Below are 20,377 nucleotides of genomic sequence, written 5' to 3' on the forward strand. Positions count from 1 at the left end.
CTTTGCAAGAAACTGATGTATTGGGTGTTCTTGACAAATGGAGAGCATTCAGATCCTCCTAGAGGGTATGGTCATGTAGGTCTGGGATGAGGGAGTTTACAGCAAAGGGCAGGAGCAGTTGCCCAAAGTGCTGCTATTTGTAGTGTTAGCAGGAAGGCCAGCTCCTCTTCTGAACCCCTGTGCTTAGGGGAGTCCTGGGTATGAATTTGGGCAGAGAGACTAGGAAAGTCTGTCATTAGACCATATACAAGCTCCACTGAGGTCACTGTCAGGATTTTGTGTTCCCTGCTGCAGAGGATGGCAGCTCTGTATGATCAAGCTCCAAACTGAACAAAAAAAAAGGCAGCCTTTGTATTTATTTTAAAATAATTAGATGTTGTTAATAGTTTTTGGATACTCTCATTTCAAATGGGAAGTGAATGCACCACTTCCCCTACTAATCTGTGAATCCAGAGATTCACAACATTTGGCTTGACTATTCATGATTTATTTACTTTTTAAAATTCAGACATAGGCATGTGTGTGATGATTTATTCCTCCTTGTAATTGGATACAGTGATTAAATGAGCTTGCATATTATACTTCATTGTCCTTCTGGGATGTGGGCTGCTGTGTCTTTAAAACAGCCGCTCCTAATGGAATTGATTCCAGCTCCTATATATTTACTGTAATCGGTGATGTGTTTCTAAAAACTGATTTGGAAAATTGCTTTTAAATATATGTTCTTACATAGGAAGTATTTAGCTAGCTGAGGAGTGGTACATAATCCTCAGAGTCTTTCTTTGAGATGCTTTGCTACCTCCTCTGACAGGCACTCTTTAGTAAAAATAAATACATGCTCACTATTTTGTAACCTGCAAGAAGCTATAGGTAGTGTTACATCTAGCAGAAGTGTCTACCGGGCTGCAGCCATGGACAAGTGATTGCAGTCTGAGACTGTCATCATGTTAATTGAAGATTTTCCATAGACTAGCCAGGGATGATATAGAAAGGATACTGCTTCTTAGTAAGAAAAAATTTAAAAATTAGTTTTTATAATTGGCCTTAATGACTAACTGAATAAGCAAAGCTGTTTAATGAAAAAAAAACCCCCAAACATTATTTGCAGAAACAAATGCAGAAAGATAATGAGTTACCATTTTGCATATATACAGGCATTCAGAAGCCACAATGGCTGTGACTGGTGCTATGCAAACACAAAGTAAAACACAGTGGTCTGCCCTGGCAATTTATAGGGGTCACCAAGAGAAGACCCAGCAACCTGGTGGAGCAGAGAGATGGGAACAGCAGTGATGGGAAGCCTTGTTAGAGAAACTGGGTATGGACACAGTTTGCAGTATTTTAAATACAGAGGGTATCTCAGTGATGCTAGTAGTCCCAGCGTTTGAGATTGTATCTTTTAATCAAAAAAACCCCAGTCCTACCAGCGGCAGCTTGAGATACTATCACTACATCTCCTTTAGCTGAGTTATTTTATGTCTACAGACATAGCTGTGCTTAATGGCAGGCTTTACTTCAGCGAGACAATAATTTGTCTCTCTCTTCCACAGATGCACTTACTCCCATTACTTATAGGAACATAGTGTCTTTGAGAATTTGCTGCCCTGTCTTAAATTTCATTGAAATTTGTTGACAGATTCAAAGGTTACAGGAATAAGGGAGAGTAAGACTGACAGACAGTACAGTTGCAAAAGCCGTTTTCCTTTGGGGAGCAAGAAAGAAAAAGAAGAAATGCTGAAGGGAAGTAGAAAGTATGCAGTTGTCAGCCTATTTAATGTGAAGAGGGTTTGGAAATTTGATAGGGAAAGGTGATTTGCAGTGGGATAACCATCTGAATCTCACATTTGGTGGTGTTGGCCTCACTGGCAGGAGGCCAAATGCACTGGTATTGTCTGTCTACGTTGCGGAGGGATGAGCAGAACGGGAGCGAGGACACCGGGTTTGTACTCTCAGCCTTGGCAGGTACCTCCTGCCTCTGCTGAGCTCGTGTCTGCCTCCCTTTCTCTGTACACTGGAAAAATAAAGCTCGTTTTATAAAAACTGTGCTGGCACTTATGGCCAAAAAGAGCTATAGAAATGAAAGATGGCAGCAAGTGCTAGTCATGGCCAGATGTTGTTATGTGTAGTAGTGAAACACGGTCATGGAGCAGATGAGCCAAGAGGCCCAGTTTATTGCAGTATCCTATCTGTTACTGCAGTTCGTGATTTCTGCCTTTATCCTAAACACTGCATCGGATTCATGTACGCTTGTAAACCCTACCTTTCTGCACGTCTCAGCCAAGGAGATTCTTCTGTGCCCTGTCGAAGTCCAAGGAACAGCTGGCAGTGTTGATGAAGGGGTAGAACCTGAACAAACAATTTCTACAATATACAGAATGCATCTCTTGCATTAGATGCTTTCCAATGTGTGCATGAAACATACAGTATCTCATAGGACTTGGAAAAGAAAGATACAAAAGAAGAAAGCTGGACTATACAAGTCCCAAGTTATGCCTATCTGAGAGTCGTATTCTGCATATATTTTTTTGTGACTAAATCAGTAAACAGTGCTAAAAATCTGAAATAATGGCAAAAATGAATATACACCTTCAGAAAATTACCCCACTGGGCTTTTATCCAGTAATTGCTTAATAGCTCCACTTTATGTAACTGAAATAAGTGAGGCCGTCAGATAGATAAAATCCCTGAGTAATTATGGTGCAGCTGAACCAAGGATGTAACACTGAGCTTCCCGATGAGTGAAAATAGGTTGAAAATTGTCAAAACAAAGGTGTTCTTTCACAAAAGTGTAACATTGAACTACTGTGTATTGCAAGCACCAGAAGGTGCTTGCATAAGAACACAGTTCTGCTGCCACAGGGAAATATGCCCTTGCAGGTATTTTAATACTCACAAGCAGCTGAACTCCGGATAATGTCTGTTCTCCTGTATGATCTTTAAACTGTGCAAGCAAGAGCCTTTGTTATGCCTTTCATTCTGCTGTCAGTACAGGGTTGTACTGACAAACCTGATAGTTTGAAGTTGTTAGATGTTCTTAATACATACATGGACTATGTACAAGGCATTTTTTATTGCTGTCTTCCATTAAGTTGTAATAATGAGGAGAAAAGCTGTCTTTAATTACATGTTAACCTGTCACTGGAATGATTTGGTGTCTCAGCATAGCAAGTACAATTTCAGGTTCATAATTTAAAGGACATATATAATGTAAATAAGTCTACAATTAATGTAACATTGTGTTTTAACACCACCATCATGAAACTCATCAGGTTTTTTTGGAGCCCATTCACCACATGGGGAAAGCAAAATGCAGCTGCCTTACAAGTGCTCTGACCCTTCTTGTTCTGGTTTTATGCTGTGAAGCTGTGCTTCCCTTCTCCAGGGAGCAGGGAGGAAGGCAGGTGTAGAAATGCAAGATGCAAGTATGGCCCTGTTTGGTTTTTGGGTTCTTTTCGGTGTCATGTCCCTCCTGCTATCCCCATCCCAGTATAAGGAGGTCTCTGCTGTGCGTTGTAGGTATTTAGATATTGCATAAGTTATTTCAGAGGTATCTATCTGAGGTGACCGTCAGCCTGAAGTATTGTACACACTGGGGCAAAATGCTGGAAGTGGCATCCTTCAGTGGTGCAGTGACATTGCAGCATGCTAATGCCTGTCTGGGTCTCCTATGGGGTTTGCAAGATGTGTTCCCTCCTCCTCCTTGCCCCCTGCCCAGCAGAGCCTCTAACACATCACAGCCATGCAGCACCTTTGCTGGGCCTTTTGCCTCCATTTATCAGGTGTTGGCAAGTGAGTTGCTTTTGAGGTTGCATGACAGTGGGCCAGAGCTGCATGTGCAAGACCCTAACCTAATCTGTGCAACCCATTACACCAAAAATGTCCCACCACTTGACCCAATGCATTGCTCTTTCATGTGCTGGAAGAAGCGCCTGGTCTGTACATTAGTCTAGTGCATGTTGTTGCCATCTTATGCAGAGATTTGGACCAAATCCAACAGTACTTGCTCGGATGAAAATGCCATCATTCCCTTTGTAGGCTGTTCTGCCAAATCTACAGAAGCCAGGAGCGTTTTGCCAGTGGGGGCTTTGTCGTGCTAGGCTTCCCTGAAGAGACACTGTGATGTTTACTGCACATGCTCCAGTGCCACATGTTGGGGAGCTTGCACTGCTTAGCATATTTATGGTAATTTGGTTCCCAGGGGCAAACAAGATTCTTCTTATATCTCCTTCCCCAGGCCGAAGCACAAAGAAATTTCTCCTTGCTGCTTTGTAGGAGGAAAATAATAGATCAAAGCTTCTTGCTAAACACTTCTAAAAATACACAGTGCAGATCTGTACATTTCTGCTCCCCTAAGGGACCTATCCCTCTGGTTGGTATGGAAAGCAGTTAGCAGCAGATGATGGTGATAACACTACACACTGAAGTCACGGCATTGCACCTGACCTGCAGAGCTTTAGATGTGGCATTGCCATTGTAGTTTGACCTGTCCTTTATCCATATTATGTACCAGTATGGAAAGTATTCTGGTCACTGTACTGTAGTCATCGTAATCTGCTGGACTATATATTGTCCAAATACAGTGGATTTTGGAGCCTGTCATTAGATACTGAAGTTAAAACTTTTGGGGGCTAATAGTCTTAACTTACTTGAAAATAATTCCAATCAAGATTTTATATATTTTTTTTAATATATATTTTTATGTATTTTATATATATATATGTTATTTTGGGGTTGTACACAGAAAATTTGGGTTCACGTTCTCAGAAATGTCACTGAAAAGTAGGCTCTTTTAAAGTATCGCAAGTTGAAGACCGAGAAATGAAGAGCTGACAATGTTTTTTTTGAAGATGCACTGATACTTTTATATTTATATATAATATTAGATTTCAAGATTACGGTTTCCTCAGAGTAGATTTTCCAATTCAGCGATGAGAAAGACACGCTGAACTTGAAACTTGGTTCTCCTTCAATGCCACACGAGTGTTGGACAGCAGAGATGAAAAGAATAAAGATTAAGTACCTCTTCCTTTATATTAACTTTCTGAAAGTCGAATATCTGGTTTTAAAGTTCCCTTTAGACTCAAACGTCTGCTGAGCTGGTGGACCTGGGAAAAGGCTTGAGCAGCCATGAGCGCCTCAAAACACCCACTTGGTGGGACCAGGCTTGCGGTGGCGGGGGGGGGCAGGTGATGCAGCCCCTTTTTGCGCACTGCTGTCTGTCGCTGGAGGCTGGCTGCGTGCCACAGCTGTGCTGCCACCAGGCAACAAAAGGTCACGCCGGCCCTGCTGAGGCAGTGACAGCTCTGGGGGGCAGCTGGAAGTCGTGTCATTGAGGGGTCCGAGCCGGAGGGCATTGCATCTCTTTGGGTGCCTGGAGAAGAGGGTGGTGGCGGGGATGCAGAGAAGTCCAGGTGCAAGACAGAAGCGGAAAAGTAGAAACTTGCCTTGCACTTGCTGATACAGCTTCCACAGAGAGACGCCTGAGCAGGGTGCCAGGCAGGGTGCGTGCTGAAGGTGAAACCCGTGGGGCAGACCAGCAGCACGCTGCCCTCTTACTGCTGCCGCCCATCTCTTCTGCCCCATAAGGCAGCTGGACCCTGCGCAGAGAGATGAAAGAGAACCATTAAATCTTTTATCCTCCATCCTGCTGCTCCAGGCTGTCCTAGCCTGGCTGGCTTATTTTAAACAACTGATGGAAAGAGAGGATGGGTTTTTCTCCTAAAGTACTTTGGGAGATGCCTGGTGGGAACAAGGACTGGCTGCCTTCCCCAGCGAGGCTCGTGTGAGGACTTCGCACGTGCGTTAAAATACCTCGGCTAACTGTCAAATGAAGTTTCACTGCAGGGAAAGCTTGAGTGTTTTAGTTGCGGTAGTCAAGGCTTTTTTTAACAAAAAGTAGCAGTGTCTTAGGGTGACTGCTATAGGCAATATTTCTAATACTTCGAAATGTATAAGGCGTAGTGGATTTGTCTAATCATTTCAAATAACCCCGGCCATTATAGCTGCACATTAATCACCAGGGCTCCCTCCTACCTGGGGGGAAAAAAAAGAGCTTCAGATTTCTATGTGGAAAAATTAGTGCCTCATTAAAGCTAGACAAGTTTGACATTTGCTCTCTGCCTGTGGTTTCAGGGCTTTTCGTCCCTCAAACAAAATATGAAACTGCTCCAATACATGTGATAGCAGCAACTGGAATGCAACTTTAGGAGGATCTTTGACCTTACCAGACAGAATGTGTTTGATTCATTCTGCAGATGTTAAAATACTGCCAGAAATTTCTGGGAGATGACCTTAGAAATTATTCCTAGTTCTGACTTCTGTGGTCTAATAAAAAATCTGGTTGTACAGGTTAAATATCTTGCCCTTATGTATTTTCTTTTTCTAACCTAATGCCAGAAATAAATGGCTTGCTCTTTATTCCTTTGTGCATTGATTTCTCAGTGCTTCAGTGGTTAGATGACATAACTACTATAATTGTTTTAATACATTAGCAGCAAATTATATATTGATGTTCTTTTTTCCATTGACCTTTCTTTCTCAACATAATTTTCATTTTTTGCTTCATGCTGTGTCTATGGTGGCATAGCATTATTAGAGGATTTGATTTTGAATTAAGGGCTAATCCTGCAAGGTCCTGAGTGCCATTGCCATCTGCTGAACGCAAGGGAGATCTGGGACCACTCACCACCCTCTCAGACATGAGCAGTATCTTGCTAGATCAGATAGTAATGAAAGTGATTTGCATTTACTGTTTGTACTTGGAGACATCCTGACATTTGTAGTGAATTGCTGTGGAATTACAGATTATTGAGAAACGCCTATCTTTGAAAAGAATTGCCCTCAAATCGTTTTTCAGTTTCTGCAGAACAAGCAATTTTCTGATTACAGCTACAAGTCTCTGGACATGCATTTGTATTGCTGAAAGGTTTCAGGGCATTGCATAGTATTATTTGAACCAAAACATGCAAAAAATTTACATGTAGCAGTGTCTGCCTTGAGGTGTGATTATAATTTTTCACATTTTACAGAAAGGAGTAAAAGGGGTGACAAGAATTTATCAAGCTTAAGAGCTTTCAGCACCGAGAGGCTGAAAAACTTGAAAATGCTTTGCTGTAGCCCTCATTTAGTTTAATTTGAACTCAGCGAGTGAATATTTAAAATAGCAAAAAATGTCTGTTCCCTATAGAATAGAAGTAATCAGCATCCATTTTACTCTGGCACACAGAGCTCATCTGTCTGTTTGCCCAGCTGTAACCCTATCTCATAGGGCTGCTTTTCTCGATGATTGTGGGACATGCAAGGACATAGCAAGCAGCTATGGTGTTGCTAACCCTATCGGTGAATATTTTCTTTAAAAAAAATATTTCCAGTATGTGCTTTGAAGTCACAAGGTGCATTAGCATTATTGAGCCCAGTTTTTCAGTCATACACAGGAAGATAAAAACCCCAAAGGATTCGGTTGGTTTTGTTGTTTGTTTTTTTTCCCCCCAAATATACTCTGGAAGATGAGCCTCACTAAATGTTAGAGAGAAGTGGCTGGTCCTGCAAGGTAGGGATGGTGCAGTGAATGTAAATGAGAGCAAATTTTGAAGTTGTTGGTGAATTTAAATTTGGAATGCTGGCTAATACTGATAAGTGTATTAGCATAAGGGGATGTCAGGAGCTGACCATATGGTCATCCCATCATCTTTGCCATAATCACAAATGGGAAATAGCATAGCTAAGGAGTTTTAGAATTTGTCATATGTTGTCTAAAATACATTTATTTCTCCCTCGGGTCTTTGTCTTTCTCAAAAAAATGCCCCCCCCCAAACACCAGAGAGGTGTCATTACCACACAAACTCAGAGTTTGCATTGATGTTTGAAAAATGCGTGTGTAGCCCCCATTCACATTTCACGCTGCTGGAGTTCCTATGTGCTGCCCACCAGTACATTTTACTCAGGTTCTAACATGCTTCAGGATGAAGAAGATCTTATGATGTCTTTCTGTTTGGTATGTTTCTGAAACATAAATTAGGCAGTAAGGGCATTTAGCCATTTCCTCAGCTTGGAAAGCAGAGAGTATAGAAAGTAATATTTTTAATTCAGTACATGAGTTTTCATCCTTTTACTCCGTTTAATTCTCTCATACTCATAGTGAAAACCACAACCTATGAGTTAACTGTGAATTTCAGTGGCTTGTTCATTCAGGCAATCTTTTTTTTTTTTTTTTTTTAAAATCTCCATACAGGTTTGGCCTCCTCCAGCAAATCCTTGGAGAAAGCTGAATAGCTACTTTGCATAAAGTGGAAAAAGACTTGCATTCCAGTACTTTATCTATATTTTCTTATAATCCGATTTAGTGTGGAATACAAGCCTGAAAAACCCTTAAATCTTTCTGTAATTCTTGCACAGCCATTCACAATGGATTTGTACAGTGGAAAGTGGAAGAGATTTGGGTTCAGTATGGTGATAAGTTTAAAAAACAACAGATTACTTGTTTTTCTTTGCAGTTTAACAGATTTCACTCTCAGTACCCTCTCCCCAACTAACAGGACGTGACATAGATGGTCTGCAGATAAAGGAATATAGAATCTAAACGCGCAGAGTCTATGTGTTTATACTCATCTGTATAGAGGAAGTTACCTTTTGTAAACCATGTAATTACAAGAAAAAAGATTGATGCACTGCATATTTAAAATCCTGTTTGTCACCTTGTTTTGCATAGCTTTATTTTTTCTTAATATTTAAATAAGCATGTAATGGAAAGGAAAGAACATGGAAACAGAAATGCTATAGAGTGGGAAGAATAGGGTCTGAAAAGTTGCTCTGTAAAGTCTAATATGAAAAAGAGAATGGCGCTTGTCATCTCAGCAGTCACAGTTTGTCACTGAAAGTGGGAGGACTTGTTTGGCTTATTTTTCACCCTTTTTTTTTTGTTTGGTTGGTTGGTTGGTTTTTGTTTTTGTTTTTTTTTGTTGGTAGCCATTGAGAAGCAGCAAAACAAAAACTATTCAGGATGTAACAGGGTAATCAGAATACCAGGACAAACTGGAATTTGTCTTCAAGTTACCTCTTCTTGTGGTATAAAGGGATTAATGACTCACGGCTGGCATTAGGAATAATTATATCTGGCTTAGCTGGACAAGGTGTCTAATACTAGCAATAGAGTAATAGGTATATTCTGAATACAGTTTGAGCTATTGAACATGTTTGTAATGTAAATGTGTATACAGTATTGTTTTAGCTGTGATGGTCTAAAGACACTGGTTGGTGCACATGCATACTAGTAAATAATATGTGGACATAGAAATTGCTAGGTGTGTAGTTAGAGAGGTGTATCTATCTGTAACACTGGAATATTTCCCTACTTTTCCTTCTTTACTCATTCTACATGATAGTTAAACTGAAATATTTGCTTTTAAAAAACTGTCCTCAAATATATTTAATTTAATAAAAAGAATTTAACTTTTACTCCATCTGACAAAGACATTTCCTTTTAGATTAAGTCTCTTTTCATGTTTATGTAACAAGTTATTAATGTGAGACTGCTCCACTGATGCCTTGTACCACTGCGGTAGTTTAAGAAAATGCTCAAGTTTGAGAAGAGCTTACAGGTATTAGACATGGCAACACCATGAACTGTACTGCCTGTCCTGATTTGTTAAACCTGCGTCATGATTTTTCGCTACAGATCTTTATTCATTTTTGGCCTAAGGCTTAGTAATTGATAACCTGTCTGGAGAAGAGGGTGGAGAAGGAGGAAAAGCAACCATTGAAAAATCAAATTTGGTGTGTAAACCCATGTGAGAAACCCATTCTACCGTCCTGGCATTTACAATTGTGCCATTGTATTGAGTTAATATGGTAGAGTTGCCCTCTCGGAGAGAAAGGGTATGATCTAGTTAGAGAGGTAGGTGGGCACATGGAAAGCAGCAGGGAATCCTCTGGCTTTAAGTACATGGGAATATATGATGTGTTGTTTATCCAAATATATGACCATTTACTGTCTCTGGGACTCTAGATCCCTCTTCCCCACCAAATACACCATTGTTGCTGTTGGCTGTCATCACCTTATTACATGCAATAGAGTTGCAACTTCTCATGTAGACGTATTGCTGGGTCCTTTAATGACCAGCTGAAAGCAAATATTCCCTGGGTAATTCACATGTGTGAGAACATCCCGTGTCTACATGCTGCTCTTTCCATTCCTCAGCCACCCTGAATGTATCTTGCAGAAGGACTTGTACATCGCAGAAAGGTGGGAAGAGCAGTACTAACTGCTCCCAGTAAAGCTGGTGTCCACGCTGCCTTATTTCACCTGGGGAAAGGAGGGGACACGCACAGCCTATGAGAAACTGTCTCAGCAGAAGCTGGGGTGAATTGATTATTTAATAACAAACAAGCACAGGGCCTGCTTTTTTAATTATTTTTATGCCTATGGTGCTCACGCACATTTGGTGTGGTGAGATTACTGCCTAAGGCTACCCCCAAAGAGCTGCAAGAACAGGAGCCCATTGAACTCATGCTGGTTCTGTTGCATGTCTTAATGAAGCTTTAAAATGCTTGAAATTGTCTTTGAAATGAAATATTCCATAGCTGCAAGCTAACTGCATACTTTGTAATAATTGCTTAGCCAAATAAAGGAAAATTTTAAGGAACAAAGAAAAATTAGATTGATGGCTAGAAGAAAATGATTAAATAAAAAATTCATGAAGAAGAGAAATTTAAAAAAATAGCACAGCATCACAGGCTTTTGCACAAAGACTTCCCTTCCAATGAGAGCTTTTCTTTTCCAACTATTACTGTGCATTTTATTCTCGTTTGCTCCAAATACTAGAAAAACTTTTTCTGTGGGAATAATGGAGAAGATGGTCACAAATTTATGCAGAAACTGGGACACAGAGTAAAATTTAAAAGCAGAGGTATGCATTTCACTGCCATTCTGAGTGGGGGTATGGTGCACTGTAAATAATTAATGATGTGACTGGAATTGCCTTTTTTTTTTAACTCTTAAATCAACTGTGACTCAACAGAAAAAAACCAGAAAGACTTCTGTTCATAATTATCAGCCCAACTTGTACACTCAGAGCCCTTCCTCATGCAAATTTACTGCTCTTAGCGGCCATTAGTAACAGAATGAATAATTTGCTGTGAATAAATTCTCTCATGGTTAGCCTTTTTTTCTGCTTGCAGGCTAAGACCAGCAAATCATTACTTGTGGACATGTATTAATGTCCAAAAGTATCTGAGAAATGTGCAATTGTTTGTTTTGAACAAATTCTTTTTGAAGAATCAGTATACCCTCAGGTTTTGTGTCCTTGCTATGGCATGAAAAACCATTGTGGAATGATTTTAAATTAGAGTGCATTTAGGAAGAAAATACAGAAGATAGTTACAGTGAACAGTAGGACTTCAGGGAAATACCTACAAGCTAGTGCAGGCATTTTAAAATATGAATATTATTGTGAAGTCTTTAGGTGACGTCTGGTAATAGATATTTAATCTAGCAAAAGCACTTTCATTGCTTACTTGTTAAAGTAATTTAATGGATGAGTGATGCTATTAATGGACCACATGTAGAATCCAGACTTTTTTTGTTCAAAACATTCCTTTAGGGTTTAAATTTCTAAACAAGCTCAGAGGCCGTTTGAAGAGATCTAGCTTATATACAAGCTACGGGAATCATAATTTATGCACTTTTCTTCTTCTTAGCATTTCCTCTGCTTTTAGAAGGAAAAGAAATGACTTTGTATACATATGTGCTACTTTAAGTTGGCCGAGTGGTATACCTTGTTTTGATAAGGTGGTTAGAAGCAAGAGACTGTGAATAGATGGATGTATGGTTGAACATGCAGAGGGAGATGAACAGAGGGCTTAAAAAAGTTGTAAGCTATCTGAACAAACATACAATTTTAATCTTCCCTTCCCTAATTTTTTTTTTAAAGAGAATTGTATTGCTAATACCTGTAGCATAGCTCTTGCAAAAAAATTAAGCAAAAAAGCAAAACCCCTCAAATTTTAGCAAAACCAGCCTTTCTTCCCACCCCAACACTTTGGGATGCTGAAATAATTGAAGATAGACATCTGGAAAACAGATGATGAGGTAATAAAAATAAACTTTTAAGTTGGTATTTTAACACCAGTTAGTGTGATGAAGTCATGCTATTTTGAACCATTGCAGAAGTTCATTGATAAGCACTGCAGTTTTGCTTCAGTTAGTACTTTATTTCTCTTCTGAACACATGGCTATGTATTGTTGAAACTCAGATACCACCTGTACAGAGTAGAAAGGTGGGGAAATAATCTGTTGTAAATGTCTCTGACTTCTTGAGGATCACTGCACAGTCACATAGTTTAGTGAAGAACTAAAATGTGGTGGTTGACTCCAAGATCAGCTGTTTCCAACTAAATGTTTGTGAAACCTCCAACTTTAATAGCTGCATTGTATCATCCAAAAGATGTGCAACAGAATGAGTAGATGACCTTTCAGATAGAGAACAAGCTGTTCACAATGTCTTTTCATTTACTGAGACAAAATATTCTTCTTATGCAAAGATAATACTTTCCACCATTTTTAACAATGTTGGTGAAATATAAAGAATTTAATTGTTTTGTTTCTGAATACAAGGGGTTTTAGCTATGCGTCTTTAGATCAGGACTATTTCTAGACCAGCTGTGTTAAATGCATTGATCTAGCTAGATTTTTTTATTTTTTTTTTTTTTTTAAAGACAATGGAGGTATTTTGAATCCCATGCTCACAGGGTGGGATGTCATTAGCTATCCATCAATGTGATATCCACATGATATTGGGCTTTGAATGATATATGGATGAATTCTTATTGCCATCCTGCACTGCAGCTATGGGATCAATAACTTACTGACAAGGTGGTCCAAGGCAGCTGTAACAGAAATTGGTCCAAATTGTTGTGAAATTGCAGCCTTGGCATGAAAAGCTGCTGGGATGCTCTCAGTTTGCACACTTGTACACAAGCCCTAGCTTGGATTGGAACAGGTCGCAAACAAATAGTGAGAAAACCAGGATATGGAAATCGGGGCTCAGCCTTATCTTTCTCACGTGGGGTTTGGTTTGGCCCTTAGTCTTTGCAGTTGTAAATCCACCACTTAAATCACAACTGAATAATTGGTACTAACTAATAACAACTAGTTATACTGGTAAAGCGTTTTTTGCTCTGCAATATAACCAGAATTGCTTCTGTTATTGTTCAGCCTCTGTCCATTCCTGTTCTTATCTGATAAATCAAGTGGTGCAAACCTGTTTTCTTGTTAAAGGGAACATAGTATATCTGCTGGAATTCAAAGAAATACGGTGAGCAGGAACTCCTCAAAACTTGAGGAAAATCTTTCCATTTGGGGAAGAAAAAACAAAACAAAAAAACCACAAATGTTTGTCTTTGGGAGTTAAAAAGACCAATATAGTTCTCTTGTCTGTTTGCAGAAAACTAAAGATTTTGTTGTTTGTGAACCAAATACAAATTCATTCCTAGATCACACATCATATATGAGTAGTTTACTAAAGTTGGAAGCAAATATGTTTAAGAATTGTAGAATAATTTCAGTTGGAAGGGATCTGTGAAGGCATCTGGTCGAACCCCTGCTCGAAGCAGGTCCAGTAAGACAAGGATGCTCAGAGCTTTGCCTAGGCAAGCCCTGAATATACCTGATGTTGGAGATTCTGCAGTCTGTCTAGGCAACCTGTCCCAGTGGTTAACCATCCTCACAAGAGGAAAAAAAAAAAAAATCACTTGTACCTCGACAGATTTTCCTTTGTTGCAATCTCTGGTGGTTGCCCCATATAATTTTGCTGCACACCTCCAGGAAAAGTCTGTGTCAGTCTTATCTCTGCTCTGCCATTGGGTTATTGAAGACCACCATAAGATTACACCTGAGCCCTTTCATCCTAGAGCAGTCCTTCCAGCACACTGCTGTGTGCGGTAAAGGTTTGGAAAAATCCTAAAACTAGTGTGGCCTGGGAATGAGGAATGAGAAAGTTACACTAAGATCCAAACTAGCCATTCATCCTGACAACCTGAGGTGCTACAACTGCAGTGGGTAGAAATGGTCTGTTAGCAAGTACCTGCAGCCCATTTTTGTAACACTGATAGAAACCAGGTGGGGTGGAGAAAAAAGCCTTCCATAATGTAATTAAGTAAACCTTAGAGAAAACTTCTCAGCACTTACAGTGATGCCGACAAGACTAACCAGCTAAAGATTTTAATATATTTATTTAATCGTTCTCAACTAGTGTGCATAGATATTAATCACAGTACACGCCAATGGCAGTTTTCTCTCTCCTATTACTAAAAGATTTTCTTCTGAATTTTCAGAACAACTTAGCTGGTGGAAAGGTTGCTTTGCATGCAGCGGAGCCAACCAGGAGGTGGTGTTTGTGATAAGGTCTCTTTCTTACTCATCCCCAAACTGTGGCTTATTTTGTGCATATTTGTGCTTGTTGGTTGAGAGCTGAGGATGTGCTTGTTAAATAACGGGTCAGATGTCTGCAGTGGCAACATATTATTAACTGTTTGAAACTTAAAGTTAGATGTATTCTGTATTCTTTGGAATTTTTTGGGGGGAGGGGGTCCTATTCCTGCCATGCACACTAACAGGAGTAGTTACTCTCTTCCTCCTCTCACTAATGTATTGTACCTTGGGCTTTTTTTGTCTTCCTCTGCAGAAACTCTCCTGGATGACTTCCTTCTCACGTACACAGTCTTCATGACGACTGATGACTTGTGCCAGGCACTTCTGAGGCAATATCCTTTTATTAAGTGTTGTATTAACAGGGGTCACACACTTACACCTAGGTTTTTCTATTGTCAAGCCTTATATCAAATGTAGCAAGTTGCACTCCTGGGATAATTAGTTTTGCTCTTTGCATAATGATATTATTGAAATGCAACCCCGGGTGATTATTTTGATGTTGCTTGTAAAAATGGTGAGAAAAGAGAACAATTGTCTAATATTTACTATGGCATGCTTAGAAGGTGGACTGCACCTGAGATTTTGGCATCACATCCCAAGAAATGCATGGACAAATAGGAGAAACTTCAGAAGAGAGCAGTGGGAATTACCAGTATTCTAGAAAAAAAGGCCTACAAAAAAGGATTGAAAGAATTGGGCTTGTTTTACTGAAAAAAAAAAAAAAGGAAACTATAAATGAGACAATCTTTCAGGTACCTAAAGAGGAAGGGAAGAATCTTTTCCCATATCGATGCCAGATGGGACAAAAGGCAGTGAGATTAAGTTGCTGTAAGACAGCTTCATGTTAGATACTAGGAATTTTTTATTTTTTTTTTACATTAAGAAAAGAAACACTGGAGTGGAAAATGTGTGAGACAGTAAAATCTTTCATATTGGAGAATATTAAGAAGAAGAAACTAGAAAATACATTCCAAGGGTAACATAGGGTATACTTGAGCCTGTCTTAGGGTGGACTAGTTAGGGTGGATTTAGATGGACTAGCTTAGCTGATCTTTCAGGGTCTCTTCTTCTTCAGTCCAATTTTCATAAGGTTTTATGATACTTGGAATTCGATTCAAATCTGTAGCTTCCCAAAGTTCAGGTTATATTGTTTTCTTAACTCAAATGGGTTGTTGAGGAAAAGATTCAAACTGGAAACATTAAATCCAAATTTGGATATGAGTGCCCCTAATTGGCACGTGCCTGTAAATAGAGATAGAGAAATATATATACACATTCACCTATTAAAACGTTTAGAATTTGCATAGCCGAGGAACCAATAAACAGAAAATTCCTGCTCTGAAGTTCAATGTACAAAGCTAAAGCTGCCTCTGAATAAACTTGTATCTAAAACATACGTATTTGTGTATGTGCATGCTTACTTTACAAGAATGCTTGAAAGATGTATTGAAACAGATGCCTAACTCATAACAACAATACAAACTTATGGCTGCTGGTTTTGTTTAAAGACAAATAAACCTTTATAACTGTTACAAAATAACATTTAAAGTGGGGTTCAAACCAATCCAGACCTGTATGTTAATTCTTAGAATACCTATATCTGTGTAATACATTTCAGAATGCGTGAAGAGAAAAAATGAAGAATAAGTATTATAAAAGAAATTTTTCCTTTTACTTCCAATTACTTCCATAAGCTAAGGAGCATTGTTTGAATAAACTTGTAGCTATAAAATGAACTTGCTTTTCTTTTTTTTTTTCTTTTCTTTTTTCCCTCTACCTTTTGTGGTGAAAACATCATCTTTTTACCTAATAAAAGAAAGAATAGTGAAGGAACAATGTACAAAGCGGGTATCTTCTGTCATTTGGTGTTTCTGCTTTGTGAAAAGAGAACAATGGTGGGAATAGATTCTTTCACCATTTTTTATTTTAATAGTGTTATTTCTGCAGATAGTGTAATTTGTGCAGGGACAAAGAAACTGACTTCCTCTGCCTCGTTTTTTTGTTGCTGTTAATGATGCATTGTCCTCCTTCCTACAGACATTCACATTGACATCAGTGTGCAGGACAAAGGTTCATTCCCAGTTCTGAAGGAAAGATATGACTCAACATTGTATAATTCCTTTTGAATTGATTTTACTTTTATAGACTCGCCTCTCTAATCTATAAAGGAAAAAAATCCTGTTGGCACAGAGGATGAACTGACATTTCTATTACTGAGAATTTCATTCCAAAAAGTTGATGAAACTCGTAAAGCTCCAGATGGGATAAAACATTTAAAACTGAGCAATGTAGTGAAAAAATCTTTTATTAGCAGATAAGATGATTGCAAAGTCTTTTCCATCACTTAATTTTTAAGCTTCAGTGAGACCTTATTATTTGTTCCTTAATCTACTGTACCTATTGTGCTAAGAACCACCAAGGGAAAGAAGATGACTCTGATGTGTCCTGTAGGAAACGAAAAGTCTTGCATTTGGTGTCTCAGTGGACTTCTCTCTACAAAGACTGGTTACATGAAGATGAGCATTTAAAACAATTTTTAAAGGTATTGAAACACTTTCTGATTCATTTCAGCATTGTTTAATTAACATACTGTGTCTAAAAAGCCCTAACAGCAAAATATATAAAGCATAATTTTTCATACTTAAATTTTCTCTATGAAATCTATAATATAACATGATTTACATGTGTCTTCCCTGAATGCCTTAGAGATAGTCAGTTTGAACAGAAAACCTGTAATGTCAGTACATTCAATATCAAAAACATTACTTTAAGATATGAAACTCCCAGAACTCCTTGCTCTCTAGAAAATGGGAAAAGTTAGGAAGGTAAAAAATAAAAGTACAAAGATATGGAGGTTTTGGACACACTGGTCGTTTCTGCCAGAACAGGGTCTATGGTTGGTATCCAGAGGATCACGGACAAAGAGAGAGGTTTGAGGTCCTTGTAAGAGAAGCTACTTTGAGGAGTGAAATGCTATTCCACAGTGTTTGTCAGGTGCACATGGAGAGTAGCACAGCTTTATGTATTTTTAATAAATAAAATGATGTCCTCACTTATTAGCAAGGATCTTATGATCTTTCTGAATGAGTTGCAAAAGCTTTTGTAATTCCCTTGTAAATTTGCAAATAGCCACGTTGTCACTGACCCAAGATCCATGTGGTTGTTGATTCCCCCCCCGCCCCCCCCCCCAGCCCCGGTTGAAAGATGAAACTATTTTAGGAGACTTTGCAGGATCTTCCACCTTTCCTGATGAGACTCTTTCTCTGCAACTGGAGATCTTAAGGGCCTTTTAGTTCTCTTCAGTCATTTGCCTAAGACAAAGGGATGAAACATTGAACTAAATTTGGAGAAAGTCTTAAGCTGCCTTTTTTGGGGGTTTGTTTTGTTTTTTGCAGTAGGACACACTGCATATGGAAGCAGAGACCTTAGGACTTTTGCTGTTTGGTACTAGATGCATGTACTGGAAAGGGGCATTATCCCAGCCATCAGTTAGATTTCACTGCGTTGCACCTACCTTGATGCAGGGCTTGTCTTTCTGGCCATGGAGGTGTGTGACTGTGTATTGTCACAGTTTCTCTGCTTGAGGCTTCTGTGCAATATTGAACAGCAGTAATGTTAATGATGGTTGAAGTTATACGTGCAAAAACAATATATAGGATTGTAGGCCAGAATCATTGATGCTGAAATTCAGAAATGTAAGTGTGTTAATTGGGCTAAAGCAAACCTGATGACTCAGCTCATACATATGATCTTAATTTTCTTGGAAGGGAAAGACAAGGATCTATGTGCAGATTTTGAGAAAGTATAGAGAAAATATTTCCAGCAATTTCAATCATGAAAGCCAATTCAGTTTGTTTACCTCTTATCTGAGGTAGTAGTGTCTTTTACATGTAACTGAGGTTCGTGATTGATAATATTCAGACAATGCCTCCCCCCAAAATAAGAAGTAGGGTTTATTTGTTTATTTATTGGTTTACAACTAGGAGTATGATGTTATTTGTTTGTGAGAGACATCAACTCAATTTAAAATGCATGCAAATGTTAGGAAAAGTGAAGGAGAACATTCTCCTTTTTAAAAAAGTCTTAATCAAATGAACCTGTTTGTTATCGTTTTGTATAAGTGATGATGGTGTGGTGTGTTCTCATGCTTCAGAATGTGTTCTTCTGACCTAACGCAGATTTCATGTAACAGCCAGAAGTGTTATTTAAAATCTTCCTGTTAGTAGACAAAAGTGTGTCAACATTTTGCCCTCTCACTTGGTGATGATGCAAAGAGTGTTTCTCCAAAGGCGAGCTGAATATTGACCAGTCTGGAAATTTAAACAGGAACATTCTCTCCTTATGGGTCTTGTAAAAATATGATGAAATTTGTTTTAGTACACTAGTGCCTGAATAGATTTAGACCACTGATGTGATGCCTTAGATTTATGTTTGAGTTATCAGGTGTTTGCTGATACTGTTTTATTTTGTAGACGATATACAGGAATGTGTTAGATGATGTGTACGAATATCCCATTCTTGAGAAGGACCTGAAAGAATTTCAGAAGATACTTGGGATGCATCGTCGTCAGTAAGTATTGATTATATTTGTGATCAAGTCTCCTTTAATTTAGAGTGTAATTTATTTTTGTTGTCATCTTGCTGTAAAGTGATGAGTGATACAAGTACTATATTCATTTTTACAAATCATGTCTTCCTTAAACTAAACCTAGATTATTCAGTCTTCTCTGATTTTGTTGGGTGGTGTGTGTGGTTCAGCAGTCACTCCCATCAGTTTTGGTTGGGATGACTTACAAGTAGAGTGATACTTTGTGGAAAAGCTGGCAAAATTTCCCTCAGAAGCTGCAGTCTGTGACATCGTCAGATGGTACCTTCATACTCATTCTCTCTCTGCAGTCTGCAGTACTGAGAATCAAATTTCTTGTAATAGTCATCACAGGGTTATTATTTTACTAATAATTATGGTATTTGTAAAAGATATTTCCTTGGCATGTTTATAATTATGGTATTTGTAAAAGATATTTCCTTGGCATGTTTTTCCAACAAATGGAGTTTGTTTCCGTGGTTTGGCTGTTGGGGAAGTGGAAAGAGTTGTGTCCCCAAGGGTGACCCTCACTGCTTACCCCTGGGGCCTAAGCTGTGTCCGTGTTCTCTGGCAGCTCACGGGCTGGGAGCATTGCTTTTCACTACATCGATTGTGCAAGTTACAGAAAAGTTTTCTGGCTGAGCCAGACACCCTTAACTTTCCCTGAGGTAGCTCTGCAGCCATTCTGTGGTGACCATTTAACGTTAAAAACTTTCTGATATTGTAAACTTTGTAAAAGCTAAAACTTCCTTTTCCTAAGCTTTGGCTGGAGGGAATAATTTGGTTTTTCCTTTTTGTTTCAGCACTGTAGATGAGTATTCACCTCACCGGAAGGTAATGTAAACCTATTTGTTGCTGGTTGCTAAATAACTTACAATCTCACTTTCTTCCCCTCTGCCCACTTCCCTCTCTTTTCTTGGCTTCTCAGCTGAAAGTGACTGGTGGCCAAAAACATGACAGGATACATCAGTGAGGTTAGATCTGCAATGTTGCTTAAGGAACTTTTATTTTCCTGCCAGTGCAGCCTGGATATATCAGCTGTGTGAGCTAACCTGCAGTGGCTGTGACAGTATTAGCATCTTAACAAGATGCTCTGAGATGTCAGAATTCAGGAGGAAGGCCTGGGAGCGTGTCCCCGCCGGGCTGGAGAGATGTAGCAACCTGGGCAAACCAGGCTGAGCACCGGCATTGACATGGATGTCAAGTAGACAGAGCAAAGGGGGGATTTGTTGTGACGGAGACAGAGAAAGGAAGTGAGGAACATGAATCTGTCTATTTAACCGGAGGGAGAAGACGCAGCCGGAGAAAGTTGGCATACAAACTGCACAGAGGTGAACTGCTGTGCTCGTCAAATTTACTGGGCTGAA

The 20,377-nt window shown here is 39.1% G+C and overlaps 1 protein-coding gene across 2 annotated transcripts in view; it reads left to right on the forward strand.

The window, feature by feature from the left end:
• RAPGEF5 (Rap guanine nucleotide exchange factor 5) overlaps window positions 1-20,377 on the forward strand; it is a 166,610-nt gene that overhangs the window by 113,935 nt on the left and 32,298 nt on the right. For both annotated transcript variants that reach the window (XM_069773507.1, XM_069773498.1), the window contains exons 12-15: window positions 14,679-14,757; window positions 16,823-16,967; window positions 18,898-18,995; window positions 19,814-19,844. In XM_069773507.1, coding sequence (XP_069629608.1) covers window positions 14,679-14,757; window positions 16,823-16,967; window positions 18,898-18,995; window positions 19,814-19,844 — 353 coding nt within the window. The remainder of the gene's footprint in view (window positions 1-14,678; window positions 14,758-16,822; window positions 16,968-18,897; window positions 18,996-19,813; window positions 19,845-20,377) is intronic.

Source organism: Haliaeetus albicilla, chromosome 2, assembly GCF_947461875.1.
Source record: "Haliaeetus albicilla chromosome 2, bHalAlb1.1, whole genome shotgun sequence".
NCBI lineage: Eukaryota > Metazoa > Chordata > Aves > Accipitriformes > Accipitridae > Haliaeetus > Haliaeetus albicilla.